This window comes from Ammospiza nelsoni, chromosome 1, assembly GCF_027579445.1.
Source record: "Ammospiza nelsoni isolate bAmmNel1 chromosome 1, bAmmNel1.pri, whole genome shotgun sequence".
Lineage (NCBI taxonomy): Eukaryota > Metazoa > Chordata > Aves > Passeriformes > Passerellidae > Ammospiza > Ammospiza nelsoni.
The window spans coordinates 112,112,001-112,129,806 of NC_080633.1; the positions used below are offsets into that span (position 1 = coordinate 112,112,001).

The window sequence follows — 17,806 nt, forward strand, 5'->3', positions numbered from 1 at the left end:
GCAAAAGGAAAGCACAGACTCACTACATCACTGCACTGGGGCCCACAAGTTTGCGTGGTATGAATTTGTGCTTTCCACTGAAGGATCTCAGTTCTTTTCAAATAAATCTTTAAGCTCTATAGCCTCCCCAGTTCTTTCCACATTGATTTTAACACAAAGACAATAAAGCTGCTTTGTTATGGAACCACACGCAAGAAAAATAATTAAAAAAAAAAAGAAAAAAAATTACTCTTTGAATACAGATTTAATACAAAAAGTTTATTTTCTCTATTAGTCAAGTTAACTGATAATAAAAATAGTTAGGAGCTTTTTCCTTTTTGGCCTTAAAATTCTGATCTGGTTGTAGTTGTGTTTTAGGGTACAAGTCCCTTGGCAGACAGGGTTGTAGATGGCAGTTCCTCACATCCAGGGTTCCCATCCTTCCCAGACTCTGCCAAGAATATTGGGGTCTGTTGCTTGATCGATGAGGCATCTCACTTGGGTCTCCTCTGAAAGTCCATCCTCTGGCTCTTTGGCTCTGATATCATGATTAGAGTTACCACGAGCCACAGCTGCAAAATCATTATAAGCAGGCGACCTCTCATGGCCCAGGCGCAGCTCATCGCTGAAATTGAGAACACAAAAATAAGCTCTTACTAAAAGAAACAAGCAAAAAACCTGAGATGGATTTTAAAATACAAAACAGCACTTGAAAAATAAAGCTTGAATTGAGATCAAGATGTGGAGGCTGCTCAAGAGCTGTACAAGGCTTGGCCAGTGAAGACTGGGGGTTTCAGGGGTCCTTTACAAATAGTGGGTATTTACCATAATAGGCCAGTCTTGTCAAGGGTCTCCAGCTGGAAGACAGATGCAGCAGTTCACATCCAAGCTGTTGATCTCTTTACCTGCTCTCCTGATTTGTGCCTGTAACAAGTATTTTGCTGCCTCTTCCAGTTCAGCCTTGACCACAAAAAGGACTCCTCCCAAGTCCTGCACTTTTCAATATTTGTATGGTTTTAAAACAGGCTGTCTTTCTTTGCTTTTCTGTCTTTCCCCTGATTAATCCAAAATGACTTTTTAAGAGAGGATGGAAGGGATTAATTGTACTTTTAACTGAACTTAAAAGACATTCTGGCTTGAGCCAGACTTGACTAGACTGACATAAATAACCTGAGAATGCCACCAGATTTGAATTTGATGTTTCTGGTAAGCAGCTTTCCTCCATGCCTCCCCTACAGCTGGTACAGGTTCCATTTCAAGCAATCCTCCATCAGAAGTATGTATTAATTTAAATATTATCCCTACCCTGAAAGCAGTGGAGACAAACATAAAGAACAGAGGGACTGAGGAGTATGAGATTAAGCAGTCTGACAGGGAGGGGAGGCATGTGTTGCCAGGAGCAGTAAAACTGCTCAGAAGGCCTGAGCTGGAGCAAGAAAACTCACAGGGAGATATCTGGTGTTTTGGCTGGCAGGGTGATTCAGTGAGCTTGTATGTGGACCAAAATGATTCTGACAGAAGGTTTGCTGAAATTTTGCCCTGTCTCTTCTTTTTTCCCAGCCCCCCTTCTATCCAAAGGGTGCAAAATCTGACTCAGGAGCCTTCCAAAGCTCTTAGTGAAGCAGTTTAAAGTAAAAGGAGACCATCTTACCAAGTGATTACTGCTGGATTGGCACCTGTAAGCTTTCTTCTGACATAGTTAACTTTTTGCAAAGGGTACCAGTTTACTTCAGATGTGTTTATTTCCTTAATCCACGTGCCTCCTTCTTTCAGCTGTCTTTGTTCAAAGTTCTAGGGAGAAAATATATTTGTCCTATTTATCATAAATCACACACTTGAAAAATGCTTTTAAGCTGCAGATCATAGCAAGTCAAGCCAGTATCTTAACTGCAGATGCAATGGAGGACAAAGCAGTGAGGTAACATCTAACTTGCCTATGACTTTTTTGCAACTGAAGCTGCTGAAGTGCAACTAGTTGCAGATTTTTTTCTCTGTAACTATTGGTTTGATATATACAGTGCTGTTAGGCAAATTTAAAAGGTTGAATGCAGAAAGTTGAAAATATTTATGCTGATGCCATAAGTGGCATAACGTGATCAAGAGTTACCCATGTCTTTAGGATTATCATGAAAGATAAAGAACAGTACACTGATAACACAGACATATGCTACTGTTTTTTGTGCATCTGTACAGAATTCTGTCATTTTGAATACTTTTAAGTTCAGTTTTTCTTAGAACTTAATAAAACAAAGAAAGATAAAAGAAGTAGTGAGAGTGAGCCTCAAGGAATACTTCCTTTTTCATTAGTTTTATTCTTATCACAGTTTAAGAATTTCCCCATGAAGAAAAATGAAAGAGGACAAACCCCACCTTCCAGTCCAAAGAAGGCTCTTTTACAAACACATCCATGGTGCTGATGAGGAGGTCTGGATCTGAACGGTAAGCCCTCAGGGCATGCACCATCACGCTGTAAATGAGTCCCCATTCTTTCACCGGCATCATCAGATTAACGAACTGGCGCGTCAGGCGAAAGGGCATCAACTCCGGCACACTCAAAAACTGGCCAAGGGGAAGGACAGTCAAAAGAAAACAAGAAGTAAGATGCCTTGGAACTGAAGGATTAGATGGGAATATTTTTTTATTTTTAAGCTTTGAAACCTTTTTTGTCACTTCACTGAAAATAACATGCAAAAGTAAAACTGAACCAAGTTGTGACATCAAAGCTCTAGTCATGAGTATTCAGTGACAGTGGCTGAATCCACAGCTGAACCATGTAAAACACCACCATATTGACTCTGTGGAGTTCTGTAACTCACTGCTTGCCTGAGAATTTCTGGACTCAGATATTTTATTAAATTGACTAGAAATTACTTGCAAAGATTATTTTGCACCAGAACAATGGCAACGGAAGAGCATCAAATTTAGTCCTGAGAACACACGTGTAATTGTACATAATAAATGCAAAAGCTGAAAACAAATACCTGTGTGGCTGCACCAAAAGCATATCCAAAGTCTATTCCCACCATGCCTCCTGTCTCCTTGTTAATCATGAAGTTGGACAGATGCCGGTCTCCAATCCCGAGTATCCAGTGGCTGATGCACATCAGTGCGTGCGAGCTGGCAAAGTGGGAGCGCAGGGCCAGGAAGGCCTCGGGAGATGTGCTCATCTTCACAAAGGCTCTCCTTAACAAAACAGAACTCATCTTCACAAAGGCTCTCCTTAACAAAACAGAATTCATCTTCACAAGGGCTCTCCTTAACAAAATAGAACTCATCTTCACAAAGGCTCTCCTTAACAAAGCAGAACTTGCTCGTTGAATGCAGACAAACACCAACATTCGTTTCACAGTGCCCAGCCACCAGCAGCACTTACCTCAGCAGGTCTTCTGGAACGCTGCTCTCCCTGCTTTTGAAGGAAGTGACTGCTTCTGTACGGCTGGCATTCCTGCAAAGTAGTGGAGAAGTAAAGGTGGCTGCTGAGTAACAGCCCGCTGGATGTTGGAAGTCAAGATGGGCAGAGTCCCACAGCATGAAGTTTAAGAAGTCTAAATGTCGAGTTCTACATTTTGGCCACAAAAATCCCCTACAACGTTACAAGCTGGGGACGGTGTGGTTGGACAGTGTTCAGGTGGAAAGGGACCTGGAGGTGCTGGTCAACAGCCAGAACATGAGCCAGCAATGTGCCTTGGTGGCCAAGAAGGCCAAGGGCCTCCTGGCCTGCATCAGGAACAGCGTGCCCAGCAGGAGCAGGGAGGTCATTCTGCCCCTCTACTTGGCACTGGTGAGGCCACACCTTGAGTGCTGTGTCCAGTGCTGGGCCCTCAGTTTGGTAAGGACTTTGAGATGCTTGAGCATGTCCAGAGGAGGCAACGAGGCTGGTGAGGGGCTTGGAACACAAGCCCTGTGAGGAATGTTTGAAGGAACTGAGGCTGTTTTGACTGGAGAAGAGGAGGCTTAGAGGTGTCCTTACTGCCCTCTACAACTTCCTGAAGGGAGGCTGTACAGAGGTGGGGGTCAGTCTCTTCCACCGGGCAGCACTGACAGAACCAGTGGACACAGTCTCAAGCTACATCAGGGAAGGTGTAGATTGGATATTAGGAAGAAATTTTTCACCAAAAGAATAATAAAGCACTGGAATGCTCTGCCCAAGGAGGTGGTAGAATCACCATCTCTGGATGTGTTTAAAAAAAGACTGGACATGGCACTTGGTGCTATAGTCTGGTTGAGGTGTTCGGGCATAAGTTGGACTCGATGATCTTAGAGGTCTCTTCCAACCTCATTATTCTGTGATTCTGTGATACGCTCATGACCACAGCAGCATGGGATGCTTAATCCAGTAAAAAGTACAGCAAGCCACAAAGGGCTCATACCCCCAATTTTATCTGATATTACAAGTACCCCATCCTCCCTCTTTCTCCCAGCAGTTTTTTCCAAGACTGATATTTCTAAATACAAAAAGTATGTGGTTTTGTGTATTTTCCTCCATATTAAGTTTATAGGTTTAAGTTTTAATAAAGAATACAATCATGTTCTTTCTGGCTGGACAGCCTCTTCAAAGCCGAGGAATTAAGGTCCCAGTTACATCTCTCAGCAGTAGGCTGAGGCTGTACTGACACTAGAGAGTAGTGCAGCAGAGGGGAAGCAACAGAACTAAAGAACTGGTGCTGAGGGACCATGTAGATTTGGGGAAGGACGCTTTGTCCTAGCCCATATCCAGTTCTGAATGCTTGTGAGAGCTGACATGTGCTGGGTGCTTTCCTTCCAGTCTACTTCCCTCTGAAAGGAGCAGAATTGAGAAATAGAGGACAGCCCTTTGGTGCAGCAGACTGGAGATGAGTGGGGGTGATTGGGAATTACTTCAAAAGCGCATTCTGGATCTGAATACAAATATTAATTCAGTTAAACAAGTCAAAGTTTTCCTTTAAAAAGCAAGACACTTGGTTAAGCAGGTTATGAACTTATAAGAAATGCTCTGGACACTTCACTTTACCCCCCACAGAGCTAGATCTAGGTAGGTGTGGAAATTCCTCTGAGAGGATGCTCAAGTCGGAACCTAAACCATCAAATATTCTTAAATTCTCAGAGAATCATGGTGATTTTCTCTGTCCAACTCCAGCAGATGCTTGGGCTCTGAGGCAGCCAACCTAACTGCATAATCAGGAACAAGACGCCTAGAAAATAAAGTTGAAGAGCAGCATCTGCTTCCAGCACTTTCTAGAGGAAGTGAGCAAGCTTCTGGAAGTATTCCTGTACTCTGGTAGGATTTTTGGCAAGAGGAATTTTGCAAAGCATCTCCAGGAAGACAAAGCAGTAAAATGAGCAAAAATCAGCTCTAGCCATCATATCATAATGAAGATCATACTTTTTTTTTTTTTTCCTGGAATTTCTGCATCTCTGTGTGTGTGCACACTCCAGCTTTTGTATTTCTCATGCAGTTCTCTTTTGAAACCCACCTGTACATGGCATGGTACCGAGAGATGCCCTGTGCCTTCCCACCCATCCTGGACAGCCACTCAGAATAGGTAGCATGAGGTCCTCTTGGGCTAGGGACAAAAAAAAGGAGAAAAGCACCGATGATTTCCCTGTACCATCTCACCACTCTCTATTTGGTTATCCACAGGCTCTGTGCTGCTCTGACCCATGAGATTTTTATGCAAAGGAAAAGTCAGGAAGCTACAGCCTACATTAATTTTAGCCTTGCTATGAAAATGAAGTTTATGCAGAATATGGGCTGATCCATTAATATCCTTTGCCCCAGCTTTGAACACACTTCAATCACATCTAACAGAAGATTAGACATCTCAAAGGTGTTAATTTGTCAAGAGGTACTGTAAGTACCTCCAGAGGAAAGATCCAAAATAATTTCTGCAGGGAGAGAAAGATATTTTTGACAGTCTTGTAGCCTTTGAGAAGCATTATGTAGTCTGCCACAGTACATGCTGCCCTTTGTCCTTCCAAATGGGCAGGGAATGTAGGAAGGCAGTTTGGTATCTCGTCAGAGTGCCCAAGAGAGGAGGAATGGGTGCTTGAATTTGGGGTATTAATCCATAAGAAGCCAGTATTCTTTAGTTGCACTGCTTATGAAATAATTTGATATTTTTCTCCCATCTAAACTAAACACATCAAACCTTAAACTTCTGTTTCTCAACTTAGCAGAGCAGCCACCTCCTCTCTTCCTTCCAAAGCATGTTTTGAGAAAGAAAATGTCATTTCCATTTAAGAAGCATTTATCAGTTAGAGAGTGTAGCCCATCACTTTGGGATAAAGCATTTCAAAAATTCAGAAAGTTGTTCCCCCTACCCCAACCAAAATTTTCCTTTGTGAGTGCTGTCACTTAACCATAGCTCAATATAAAATGTCTTAATTGCCTTGATTGAATAACATATGGGAAAATATTAGTCTATATACACAATAAAGCAAAGGGCTTTTTTAAAATAAATTATGACCTGCTTTTAGAAACACACTGATCTTCTGCACTGAGCATATTATAAATTTCCTCCCCTCACAAGATGGTTCCATGTGAAGCTTCTTTCACTTTCCCACTCAGTGAATTGAGATCATAACATCACTGCTGTTCACAACAGTGAATCAGACAGCAGTAATGCAGGAACTCTAGCAGTTCCTACACTGCTCACAAATCAAATAACCATAGAAATAAAGACTCTTTGGAGTCCAACCTCCACGCTGGAGCTTCCTCCAATCTGCCCCATAAATGTTAACCAGTAAAAATAAATGGTGACAACACTCAGACAAACCCAAACAGTGATTATGTAACTGAGAACCACATTTGTAAACTAAACCACATTTGTAAATTCCAGGACAGAACTAAGCTGAAATGCCAGAATTAAATCAATTTTACAAATATTCAACCTGCACTTACAATCACGAGAAAGCAATATAATTTATTCAAACACAGCATTTGTATCATGTCAGAGAAAGTGCTCTGTTACAGTTGAGTTCTGTGCATGTGCTGCCAAGTTCCACCCCCCATCACTGACTCACTGCTGAACCCAGCTTCTCAATAGCTCTGCCTCTACTCCCTTCCCCTGCCCCTCACTGACCTAAGTCCATTTCCTGCCTGATCAAATCAAGAGATCAAAATCCTCTGCTTGTAAAATCAATCTGCTGATAAGGAAATGGTGATGATAATGACGTCACACATGATTATAGTTATAAGTCTCTTGTTTAAACAAGCTGGGTGGAGGATATTCCAGCTACAATGGCACTCATTAAACAAACAGTTGCCAATTACTAATTTGGGTCAGGAAGTACAAACTGCCTCCTTGCTTATAAATGCTTTTCTTTTATTCTTTAATTACAAAAAAAAAAAAAAAAAAAAAAAAAGAAAAAGGTAAAAGAAAATCCTGCCACAAGACTGTCAATTATCCAAAAACCCATTAGTAGTGGTTTCTATTACAGCAGACAGCTAAACCAAGCATCACCTGTAATAGCTGATATCTTCCTCTTCAGACATGCTATTTTTAAGGAATTCTTTCAAAGTACAAGTATTTTCCAGCCACTTGATGAGTCCCAGCCTGAAACAAAGTAAGTCAGAGATAACAAGTAGCTCAGAGGTGAACTTTAGAGAAACACCACAAACGGGAAGCAATATATTCTATTGCCTGTTAAAAGAAGGTTAGAAGCTACCAATTTAAATATACTCTGAAAAAATAGTTTCCAGACAAAGCAATTTCAATGCTGTTTAAAAGGAAAAGGAAAAAAGAATTAAGCCAAGGCACAAAACACTCTCAATCTGAATCTGGCATGCAAAATTCTCACTTTCCAACATCCCAAAACTAATAGATGTTAACAAAAAGATTTCTGTCCCTTGAAGATAAACGCCTACCTTGTTGTCATGGGGATGACCTGGTAAGTTTTTAACTGCATATTTCTTTGGCTACATGTAGCATCTTGGGAAAGGATAATGTTCATTACATCGAACAGCTGCTCAATGCGTTGGTCTTGTCGCAGGTCTTCGCCACCTTTGACAAGGAAAGGATACTCCTGCTCATCGCTGCCTCGGATCGTTATACGTTTTGGCTTCCTCAAGGATTCCATCACACTTATCTTGGAAAAAGACAGGAAAAAGAAAAATATTTGTGACAGAAAACTCGGTCTTACAGAAACATCGCTGGAATTAAGCATATCTGTCATTCCTAGATGACATAATCAAGTTACTCAATTATAATAGAAAAATAAATGCCCACTTGCAGCCTTTTCTTTGTATGCTGCAAGATGTGTAAACAAGCAATGACCCCGCTACTGCCAAATTCTTCAAATGCTACGTGGAGACAGATTTATACCACACAGGATTTTGACTCAATCTTAAAAACATACCCGTTCATCAAATCCAGAGATTTTTGCATGGTACTCTGGCAGAGGTTTCCCTTTTCCATCGTACTGACCTGAAGTGGTAGTGGAAAAAAAATATTAGTACATAGCCTGATGTTATTTTAGAGTGTGTTTAACATCAGAACACACATCCAAATGTTTTGTCAAACTGGTAGAATGACAACTATGAATAAAATATTTTTAAATGAATAAAAAAGATCCAACATACACATAGTATGATTTTATCTGTGAATTACTGATACCCTCTCCTTGTTTAGCTGTTAGAATTGAGCTCTTGCTGGTTTCAGAAGACACAATCTTGCTCAAACTAGATTTAAACATGTATTAGATTTATATATCATATTTCCTGGAGTCAGGCCTTTAGAAAAATACTAAATTCTTAGGTAAGAGATACAAGCTTAGATACAATTTTACCAATCAGTACTACAGCTTAAGAATGGATTTAAGAGATGAGTGAATAGAATTATTTCAAGTAAGGCCAGATAAAGCTTAAGGCCAGAAAGAAGGGTCACATAGACAATATAAAAAATAAGCTCAAGAGCAACTTTCTTGTAAGGGGCAATTCACCACTGACACTGAACAGGAACTTACCAGGAACCTCCAGTTCAGTCCTCAAGAACTCAGCTTTGAATTCGCTCATCCATGGTGAACATTCTTTGAGGTTCCCAGGTTCTTTATGGGTTTTGATCATTTTTGAGTGGAGAGAAGTTACAATTGCATCGAAGTCACTAGTCCTCATATCCAACAGTTCTGAACCACCTCTGCCAAAATGATGATCCAGGTCCTTCCCAAAAGCCTAACAATAATTTATAGAAAGGAATTCTGTTTACACAGGGTTAAAACTACCCAAGAGCATGAAAAGGGCACCTTCCTATCTACATACATGGCTTGTCTTGATATTAGGAAGAAATTCTTAATATAAACCAGAACAGGTTGCCCAGAGAAATTGTGGATGCCTCATCCCTGGAAATGTTCCAGGCCAGGTTGGAAGGGGCCCCGAGCAACCTGGTCTAGTGGGAAGAGCCCCTGGCCATGGCAGGGGTGCTGGAACCAGATGATCTTTCAGGTCCCTTCCAACCCAAATCATTCTGGGACTCTATGAAATGTTTTACATGTTTTATTTACCATCGGATTTATTATTCGTGGATTTATTACTGCCTAGCAATAATTTTAGACATAGAATGCATAAACTCATATTTTAAACTATTTTAAATATCCTGATATAGGAAAAGAGCAAAGTTTTGGACACGGATCCATTTAATGAACAAAGTAAGTATTAGCTACAAATAGTTAACTGAATTGACCTCCCGTAATCATAGTTCAAAGTTCTAGAAAAACCAAATGTTCCTTCTTGGACTGGGTATTAATGGCTTGGAAAGATGTTTTTTTCACTGCCTGATCATTTTTCTACCAAGCTATGAAGACACAGCTATTTCACTGAAGTAAATGAAAATACAAAAAACATTATCCTTTGGAGGAGACTGCTACAGTCAGAAACATCTTTATCTCTAAATCTATTTCCAGATTATGAGCCTGAAGTACTCCATGTAGTAGAACAATTTTATGTGTCAGTCAAGAGAGACAACTTGTTTTTTTCCACAGCAAGGACACTAGAAATGGTACAGTTATTTTCACAGCACACCTTGTTTCTTCATAATAATGCATCATGAAAGCAAAGACTTCAGAGCCTGTGCACCATCACCTTGACTCTCTTCTGCAGCTACTCTCTGCTCTCCCTCTTCCCTTTACCATAGGGGAACAACCCTGATATCCTTCTTCAGCATGTCCCTTGCTCTTCCCTGTATCCTCTAACACTGCACATTTCAGCGTTTTAAAGAGCCATGGATTTTTAATTTCTTTGGTGTGGGCACACATGTAATCCAAACAGCCTTTGTGCTTGTGCCTGCTATGTCCCTTGCTGTGCATGTACCCTGTACAGCTGCTCCCCTCTCCCTACCCCCAGCCCTGTCACCGGCACATCCTGCACATTCTTATCACGCACTCTTAAGTTTGAAGTCATTATCATCAAAGACCCATCTTATCTCACAGCAACACATTCAGAGGGCTAGTGTGCCCCTAAACTCCCAATTACCCTTTCTACTTCATTATCACCTCACCTCCTCCGACTCCACCTTACTCTCATCCTCCACCTTTCCCACTCATGGGGAAGGAATCTCCCTGCAGACAGCCAGGTGAGTTTATCTAATGCTAATGTGACATAGGATGGCCACAACGGGAGACAGCTGGATGCACCCCGCCCTGGCCACGGGGCTGTGCACACAAAGTACAAGCACACAGTCAGGACCTCCTTCTACACGAGTATCACCCTCCTGCCCTCAGCAATTTGCAGCTCGGGGATTTCTGTACCGGGAGTGTGCATTTATATGTTAAAGCTCTTAAAGCACTGCCCTCTCTCCCTCCTATTGCCTGCTTGCTAATTTGAACCTGTGAAAGCACCTAACACCCGGCAGCAGGAGTTCAGCACCTAAGTGTGCACTGAATGAGGAAACACTTCTCACTGGTCTGAACCTGCCACTTCCATGGAGCATTTACTTCCTTTTCGGTGCTTCTGACAGAATCATACAATTGCTAGGGTTGGAAAAGACCTGTAAGTTCACCAAGTCCAACCATGGGACTGATGTTGAGAGCTTCACTGAATCTGGCACCATTGCATCTTTTCCAGCTGGAGGAATGCTGAAGTTGCTTGTGCAGTGGTTACTCTGCACCTCTGATTATTCTTGCCACTTTGAACCTCATCCAATTTTACTGTATCTGTGCTGAGAATACCGCAGACGAGGACTATAATGTTCAAGAAGCCAGAGTGAGAGAAGGCTGCTATGCCAATGTACAAATCCATGTTTAGTTCTCTATTCTTAATAATGATGAACGTTTGCTTTTCTTTCTTGACTACCTTTGAGTTTTCACAGCTGATGTTTTCAAGGAACCATCACAAATCAAGATTTTGTTCTTGAACTGCAGTTGTCAGCTAAAATATGCCGAATTTCTATATGATATTAGGGTAACTACATTTTCTTGCCACATGTGTCACTTCATTTTCTATGCTGATTTTCACCACCTTGGAATTCAGTCAGTTTTGTAAAGCCTTTTCTTTAGTTCTTCATAGTTGTAACTCTTCTGTATGAGTAACTTCATATCGGCAGCGAATCTGAGAAGTATAATACAGCAAAACTCCCTAAGGTGCTCATAAATCCTTGGCAGCAGGGAACAAAAAACAAAGCCAGATTCCCACGGATGATTACAGGCTCAGGTCCTAAGAACCTGGCAACATTCAGGACAGGAGAGGTGGAAGCTGTGTAAGACAGTACATTTATCCCTGCAGGGCAGTTAGAAGTGGAAAGTGAACTATGTTAAGTCCATGGCTTCTAGCAAAGAAATCCCAGTCCTGTACTCCTGACTAGATCAAGTCTCATCAAGTCCTGCAGCACCTGTAAAAGCTGTAATTTGGCTCCCTTTTTTCACTTTATATTGCCTTCTAGAAAAGCCACGATGCCAATGCTACCCAGTAACCACATATACCTGAATAAACCTTTTCCTCATCAATCCAAGGCCAGGACTCTCCAAATTTCCCAGATTCTTGTACATTCCTTCATACATTTCCTTAAGCTTCTTTTTGTTTCTCTGAGGCTTTGACAACTCATTTCTGACATCCTTAGCCCAATCCTGCAAAGAGAAGAAAATAGATGAGTACTAAGAAAAGATTTATTGACCCTTGCTCTTCAGTAGGCCAATCAGATTGCATTGGGATTATTGTATTTACTAACAGTCAACTACTATGTGTCTTTTGACCAAAAGAAAGAGCAACCAAAAGGCTGTGGAAATATTTTCCTTTTGTTCTGTGTCTTGATAAAATGTTTCTACTTTATTATGATAGTTATGTTTACTGTTTATAGTTATGTTTACTGTTTTTAGTTATGTTTAGTTGTGATAGTTATGTTTAGTGTTTAGTGCTAAGAAAGCCTCTGTGAGGCCAGGAATGGCACAAAACACAGGACAAGAATCATTTGGACAAACAAGTCAGAACACAGACAGGGATGCCCAGCAGGGAAAGGACATAAGAAAACAAGCAGTTGAACACAAGTAGTCCAAAATTATAAAGATGGCCACAAATGATAATTCTGTTTCAGAATGATTAAGGAAGACTGACTGTGGGGCAGGGCACAGACCCTGAAGGGGAAAGCTGAAAAGGGCTGGAGCAGAACATCCAGCTGGCACAAGGGAGGGAGCCCATCACCAGTGAAAGCTGCTGACAGCACCTCAACATCATCATCATCATCATCATCATCATCATCATCATCAGTTGGTGCTGAGTTGAACCACTTCCTGTGGCTGTGGTGTCAACTGAGCCGTCTCAGGCTCCACCCAGCATTTGCTCTTCTGAACAGAGGGAGAGGAATGAAGAGGAAGTGGGGAAAAATATACTTTACCTTGAAAATCATTACAGGATTAGAGAGCTGCTCCAGGGAGCGAACAAAATCTTGAACTACTCCTCCTCTATCCAACTTACTCTTGATCCTTTAAAAGAAGAGAAAAATGCATCACAATGCAATGGGAACTACCATCACCACCTTGCCTGCAGATGAGCAATGATCTACACTGTCTGCTATATACAAGAATCTTGTAGAACAATTCAGGTGTAGGTAGGTAAGATTCCTTTGGAATTCCCTCTTGGGCTGCATGACTGTTTATATGTTGACTAAATGTGCCACACAGCTCCCAGTTTTTTAATTATATGTCCTATGAAAATAGGAACTTGGTGGGTGAGTGGAAAGCATGCTTGAAACAGATACAGGCCATGTGCCCTGTCATGACAGTTACTGAAGGGTGATACTGTCTGTGAAACACATGACTTGGTATTTTTATTTGAAGCAAAAATTTATTCAGCAAATGTATAAAATTTGAGAAAAAGGCAAAAAGACAACCAAAATTCTAGGAGTGGTTCTACAGCATTGTGGGATAGAAACTGATTTTTGTCTGGGGATTAACTCAAGTGTTGCTGCATGCCAAAAGGGACAAGAGAAAGCTCATAAGAGAAGCTGCATGCTGCACACTGAATAAGCAGAGAACACCACAGCCAAGAGCTGTCATTCCCAAGATAACCTGCGTCCATTTCACTGTCCTCTCTGAAGTCTGGTATGAGTGTCTATTCTACTTAAACATAGCTGCTTCCTCTTGGTATTAGAAGGATGATATATGTTCAATACCACAGAATTACAAATAAAATGGTGTTGTCTCTCTGTGGTATTTTTGTTTTATCTTGGGAAAACTTTTAACTTGCAACAGCCTAGGGACTACATGTTCCCAACCCTTCATAAGGTTTCATGCCACCAACCTGAGTGTGCCTGACACTGACAGAGCTGATGTGTTGCATTTCTCTGTGCCTTTAAACAAAAACTCAAGACTACCCTCTAATATTTCTCATGCTCACTAAAGAAAAGGGTTTGTGTAGGAAAAATAAACGAATCTGTCCACTCCTGCAAAAAAAACATACAGAAGAGCTACTCCAATTGCAAATTCACCTTTCCACAAACTCCTTGTTCTTGCAGCCAGATGCAGTATCTTTGAAGCAGTAACTTTCACTGCTGATCATGAAAGGGTAGATGAGTGCCTGGGGGTAGGTATTTGCAATCTCTTCAACAGTGTGTTGTACAGCTACTGCTTCATCCTTGTCAAGTAGTGCCATCATCTGGCTAATCCAACCAATGAACTGCCAGCAGGGAACCGAAGAAAGCTGCAAAAACACAGACACTGCTTTCATCTTTGGTCTTCCTCAAAAACACCAAACACAGAAAACAAACAAAACTGCTCCGTGGTGCAGCCTGACAGAGAAATGTGAAAAGGAAGCAGAGAATGTCCACTAAGTGTGCTAAACATCCCCCAATGAAGCACAGATTTAATTATTAATATCACTACTACTACCACCACTACTGCTGCTTAATAGGTTTTCCATTATAAAGATTTGCAGCCAGTTGATCAATATAAGGCTTTACACTCAAACTTGTGGCTTTTGTCTCTGGATGCAATACAGTAATTTTTGATCATCACATATACACAACTCAAAAATCTTAAGGAATTCAATTCCGACACATCGGGATTAAAGTCTTGATTTTAGTAAAAAAAAATGCCAGGAAGGAGAACACTGAAACTCCTTATTGTTTATATAGTTTTGTCCTTTGTTCATCTTTAAGCACTTCTGATAGAATTTAAGATCAGATTGGCAGTATTTATTTCACAGAAAGACAGAGGATAGGATAAATAAATGCCTGGTGAACTCCCTTTCTGATTGAGATTTGTCAGCTTGTGTCAGGTTCTGTTTGAACTACTGGTGTTGCTCCGTGGCCACACCTTGTGCACCTCAGCCATTTCTGCTATTTTCTCAGTTCCCTGGGATAATGAATCCCAGTTTCTGCCTCACTTGAGCTCCTCCACTCAAAGGGCCTGTTGCTCTGGGAGCAGCAGCACAATGACATGGGCTTGGAAGGACAGGCAGGCAAAGGCAGGAGCAGGCACAAGTCACAGAGGTCTCAGCTTATCTGTCCCACCACAGCAAGGCGGGCTTACGCTATCCTGCCATGGAATGGCAAGGGAAAGACAGGTTGTGGAAGGAAGGAATCAAGGAAGGAAGTGGGAAATACAAAGGAAGACAAAGCTGCAGTAATCTCTGATGTGAAGAAGGACAGGGAAAGCTGGATGACATGGAATGAGACTGGAAAAGCTGCTGGCTTCCTGCATACAGGAAACTCAGTCTACAGGAATAAGATACATTCCTCACCCTAATGCTAACTACCTTTGTCAGCCCATTTAGATTGTTCTGAAGGAAAAAAAAAAAGACAAAGCATACCACAGTTGTTCTCCAGCAACTTTCAAACAAATATTTGGAATGAGAATAATGATAAAAAGCTAAATTTCCAAGAAAAATTTTCTGTCCACATTAATTAGACTCAGTAAGTTACAGAAAAGACAAGGAACAATGATGGCATAAAATTTATCTGATTTCCCTGAAGCAAAACTTAACAGTCTAACCTCTCTATGTATCCCACCCCCACCTTTAAAATTTCATTTACAGCAACATTTGCTGGCAGAAACATTGAAGCAACTAACCTCTCGTGTCACTAGACCCAATGTCTCTGCTGGATATCTTTCAATTATTTGGAGCAGTCTAGGAAATCTCAGCCTGGCTTCTCTGGAATTCAGTTTTAAAGCTTTTATCATTTTCTCCACCACAATAGCTGGGAACTGCTGCAGATCCACAGTGTTAATTTCTGCCAAGAGACATTAAACAAGAATTATCAGAAACACCATCACTTGTTCCACGTCTTTGATCATCTGAAACATTCATCTTTACAATTCGGTATTTTTTTATCAAGTGTATTTTGTATTTTTACTTTGTTCTCCTTCCCATCTGTTCAAACTGCACACATCTGCAACACATGTACTTGGGGACTGTAAGGATTAGCTTTATCAGGAAGCTGCATCACTGCTGGTATCTTGCCTGCTTTAAAGACAAGGCTGCTGTGGTCTGGGAAGGAACAAGGGAAGCAGTTGCTGGATATAATATATTTATCACAAGTAAGAGTGAGACTACAAGTGAGCCACTAGTACCAAAGCTACAGAAACAGAGGAGGTGAAAAAAGGCATACAAATGATGCTCAACTGGAGGTCAAACTGCTCCACTGAAATTCAAGCTGTGCTGCTCACAGAGACCTCCTGGGTACAGGAAAAGCTGATGGACCACAGACAAATACCCCTCACAAGCTTAGGAGGAATCTGACTAACCAAGCAAGCCTTCCTCTTCCCTGCGCAGATACTGGTCACAGAAGCTGATCAAAGTCAGATAAGCATCCACAACTCCCACCATGTCCATGTGGTCCATGGAGGAGGACTGCACCTCCTCTTCAGACCTCCTCACAGCACTGCTGAAGCACTGAAAAGCCTTCTTGTTCAGACCTGCCAGCACCTAAATCCAACCATAAGAGGAAAAAAACACACATTAGTGCTAAAGTAGCACTGAACGATCCTTTCTGAAACTGGAGCTTTGTTGCAAGTCTTGAGTGGATAAAACTTTAATTGTTTTAAGATGTTCTGAGCAGCTGATATAAAGGAAAAAAATTGGGATGTTATTTCTAGCAGTGATTTCCAGGGCTTTAGTTTCCACAATTTTCAATGGAAATACATAAACTTAGATTAATCTTTGGATATGTTAAGTGCAATTTTTGTCACTGTAGAAAAGTTAACATTACTGGAACTTTTGGAAATAGTTAACAGAAAATGTAATAAAACTTTCAGGTTCTTTTCCTATTAAGACATATCTACAACATCTGCACTACAGTTACACTTGGAATTTGTGTTAAAAAAGCATGCGTCAAACTATTTTGAATCTGATGCCTTTTTCTCTACTATAAATACAGTAATACTCATAATACATTTCTAATGCAGCTCGTGCAAGGGTGACTTGACAGGATTCTTTACAGAATCACAGAAGCATGAAAGTTGAAAGAGACCTTCAAGATCATCTGTCCAACTGGGAACTCAGCACCACCACAATTACCCCTACACCATATCTAAAAGTGCCACATCCAGATGCCTCACTTCCAGAGATGGTGACTCCACCACCGACCCGGCCAACTTACTCCAATACCTCACCACTTTTTCATTAAAAACTAAAATAAAAAATTCTAATATCCAATCTGAACCTAACTGGCACAACTTAAGGCTATTTTATCTCACCCTCTCACTTGGGACATGGCAGAAGAGACCAACTCTCACCTCACTACAATCTCCTTTCAGGTGGTTGAAGAGAGCAATGAGGTCTTCCCTGAGCCTCCTCCTCTCCAGGCTAAAAAGTCCCAGTTCCCTCAGCTGCTCCTTACAGGACCTGTGCTCCAGGCCCTTCCCCAGCTCTGCTGCCCTTCTCTGGACATGCTCCAGCCCCTCAATGTTTTTTTTGTAGTGAGTGGCCCAGAACTGAACACAGGATTCAAGGTGGAGCCTCACCACTACCAAGCACAGCAGGACAATCCCTTCCCTGGCCCTTCTGGACACACTAAATGCTGTAACTGAATTTAAAAAGTCAGGTAGGTGGAAGGAGACTACCAGGGTCAGATTGCTGCTTAAGAGTAAGCTAAAATAAGGCTAAGCTTCTTCATCTTTTAGAAATCCCTGGTATGACAATCTTACTCATCTGACGCAGAAGAACTTTTATCCTCATACTTTAGATTGCCTAAAGAAGAATGCTCTTAAGAATTAGCTAATAAACGAAACTCAAGCTTTTGCTTACATTTCTATACACCTGAAAATTTAAAACCTTTTTTCACAGGAATTTCTTCTTGATCTGCTTTACATTTAACAATGATAAAACACAAATTAAAAACTTTTTTTTTGTTTTACAGTAATATTGTTCCTATTTCCTGAAGTGATCCTGCAAGAAAGAGGGAGAGGGACTTTTTACAAGAGCATG

At 41.1% G+C, this 17,806-nt stretch overlaps 1 protein-coding gene across 1 annotated transcript in view; it reads right to left on the reverse strand.

The window, feature by feature from the left end:
- Positions 1 to 346: 346 nt before the first annotated feature.
- Positions 347 to 17,806, reverse strand: part of PRKDC (protein kinase, DNA-activated, catalytic subunit) — an 82,385-nt gene continuing 64,925 nt past the window's right edge. The window contains exons 70-84 of the mRNA XM_059480086.1: positions 16,126 to 16,306; positions 15,451 to 15,611; positions 13,869 to 14,080; positions 12,777 to 12,864; positions 11,869 to 12,012; positions 8,923 to 9,127; positions 8,317 to 8,384; positions 7,826 to 8,046; positions 7,422 to 7,514; positions 5,433 to 5,522; positions 3,353 to 3,424; positions 2,961 to 3,162; positions 2,350 to 2,538; positions 1,631 to 1,770; positions 347 to 604 (exon numbers count right to left, since the gene is read on the reverse strand). Coding sequence (XP_059336069.1) covers positions 400 to 604; positions 1,631 to 1,770; positions 2,350 to 2,538; positions 2,961 to 3,162; positions 3,353 to 3,424; positions 5,433 to 5,522; positions 7,422 to 7,514; positions 7,826 to 8,046; positions 8,317 to 8,384; positions 8,923 to 9,127; positions 11,869 to 12,012; positions 12,777 to 12,864; positions 13,869 to 14,080; positions 15,451 to 15,611; positions 16,126 to 16,306 — 2,271 coding nt within the window. The 3' untranslated portion in view covers positions 347 to 399. The remainder of the gene's footprint in view (positions 605 to 1,630; positions 1,771 to 2,349; positions 2,539 to 2,960; positions 3,163 to 3,352; positions 3,425 to 5,432; positions 5,523 to 7,421; positions 7,515 to 7,825; positions 8,047 to 8,316; positions 8,385 to 8,922; positions 9,128 to 11,868; positions 12,013 to 12,776; positions 12,865 to 13,868; positions 14,081 to 15,450; positions 15,612 to 16,125; positions 16,307 to 17,806) is intronic.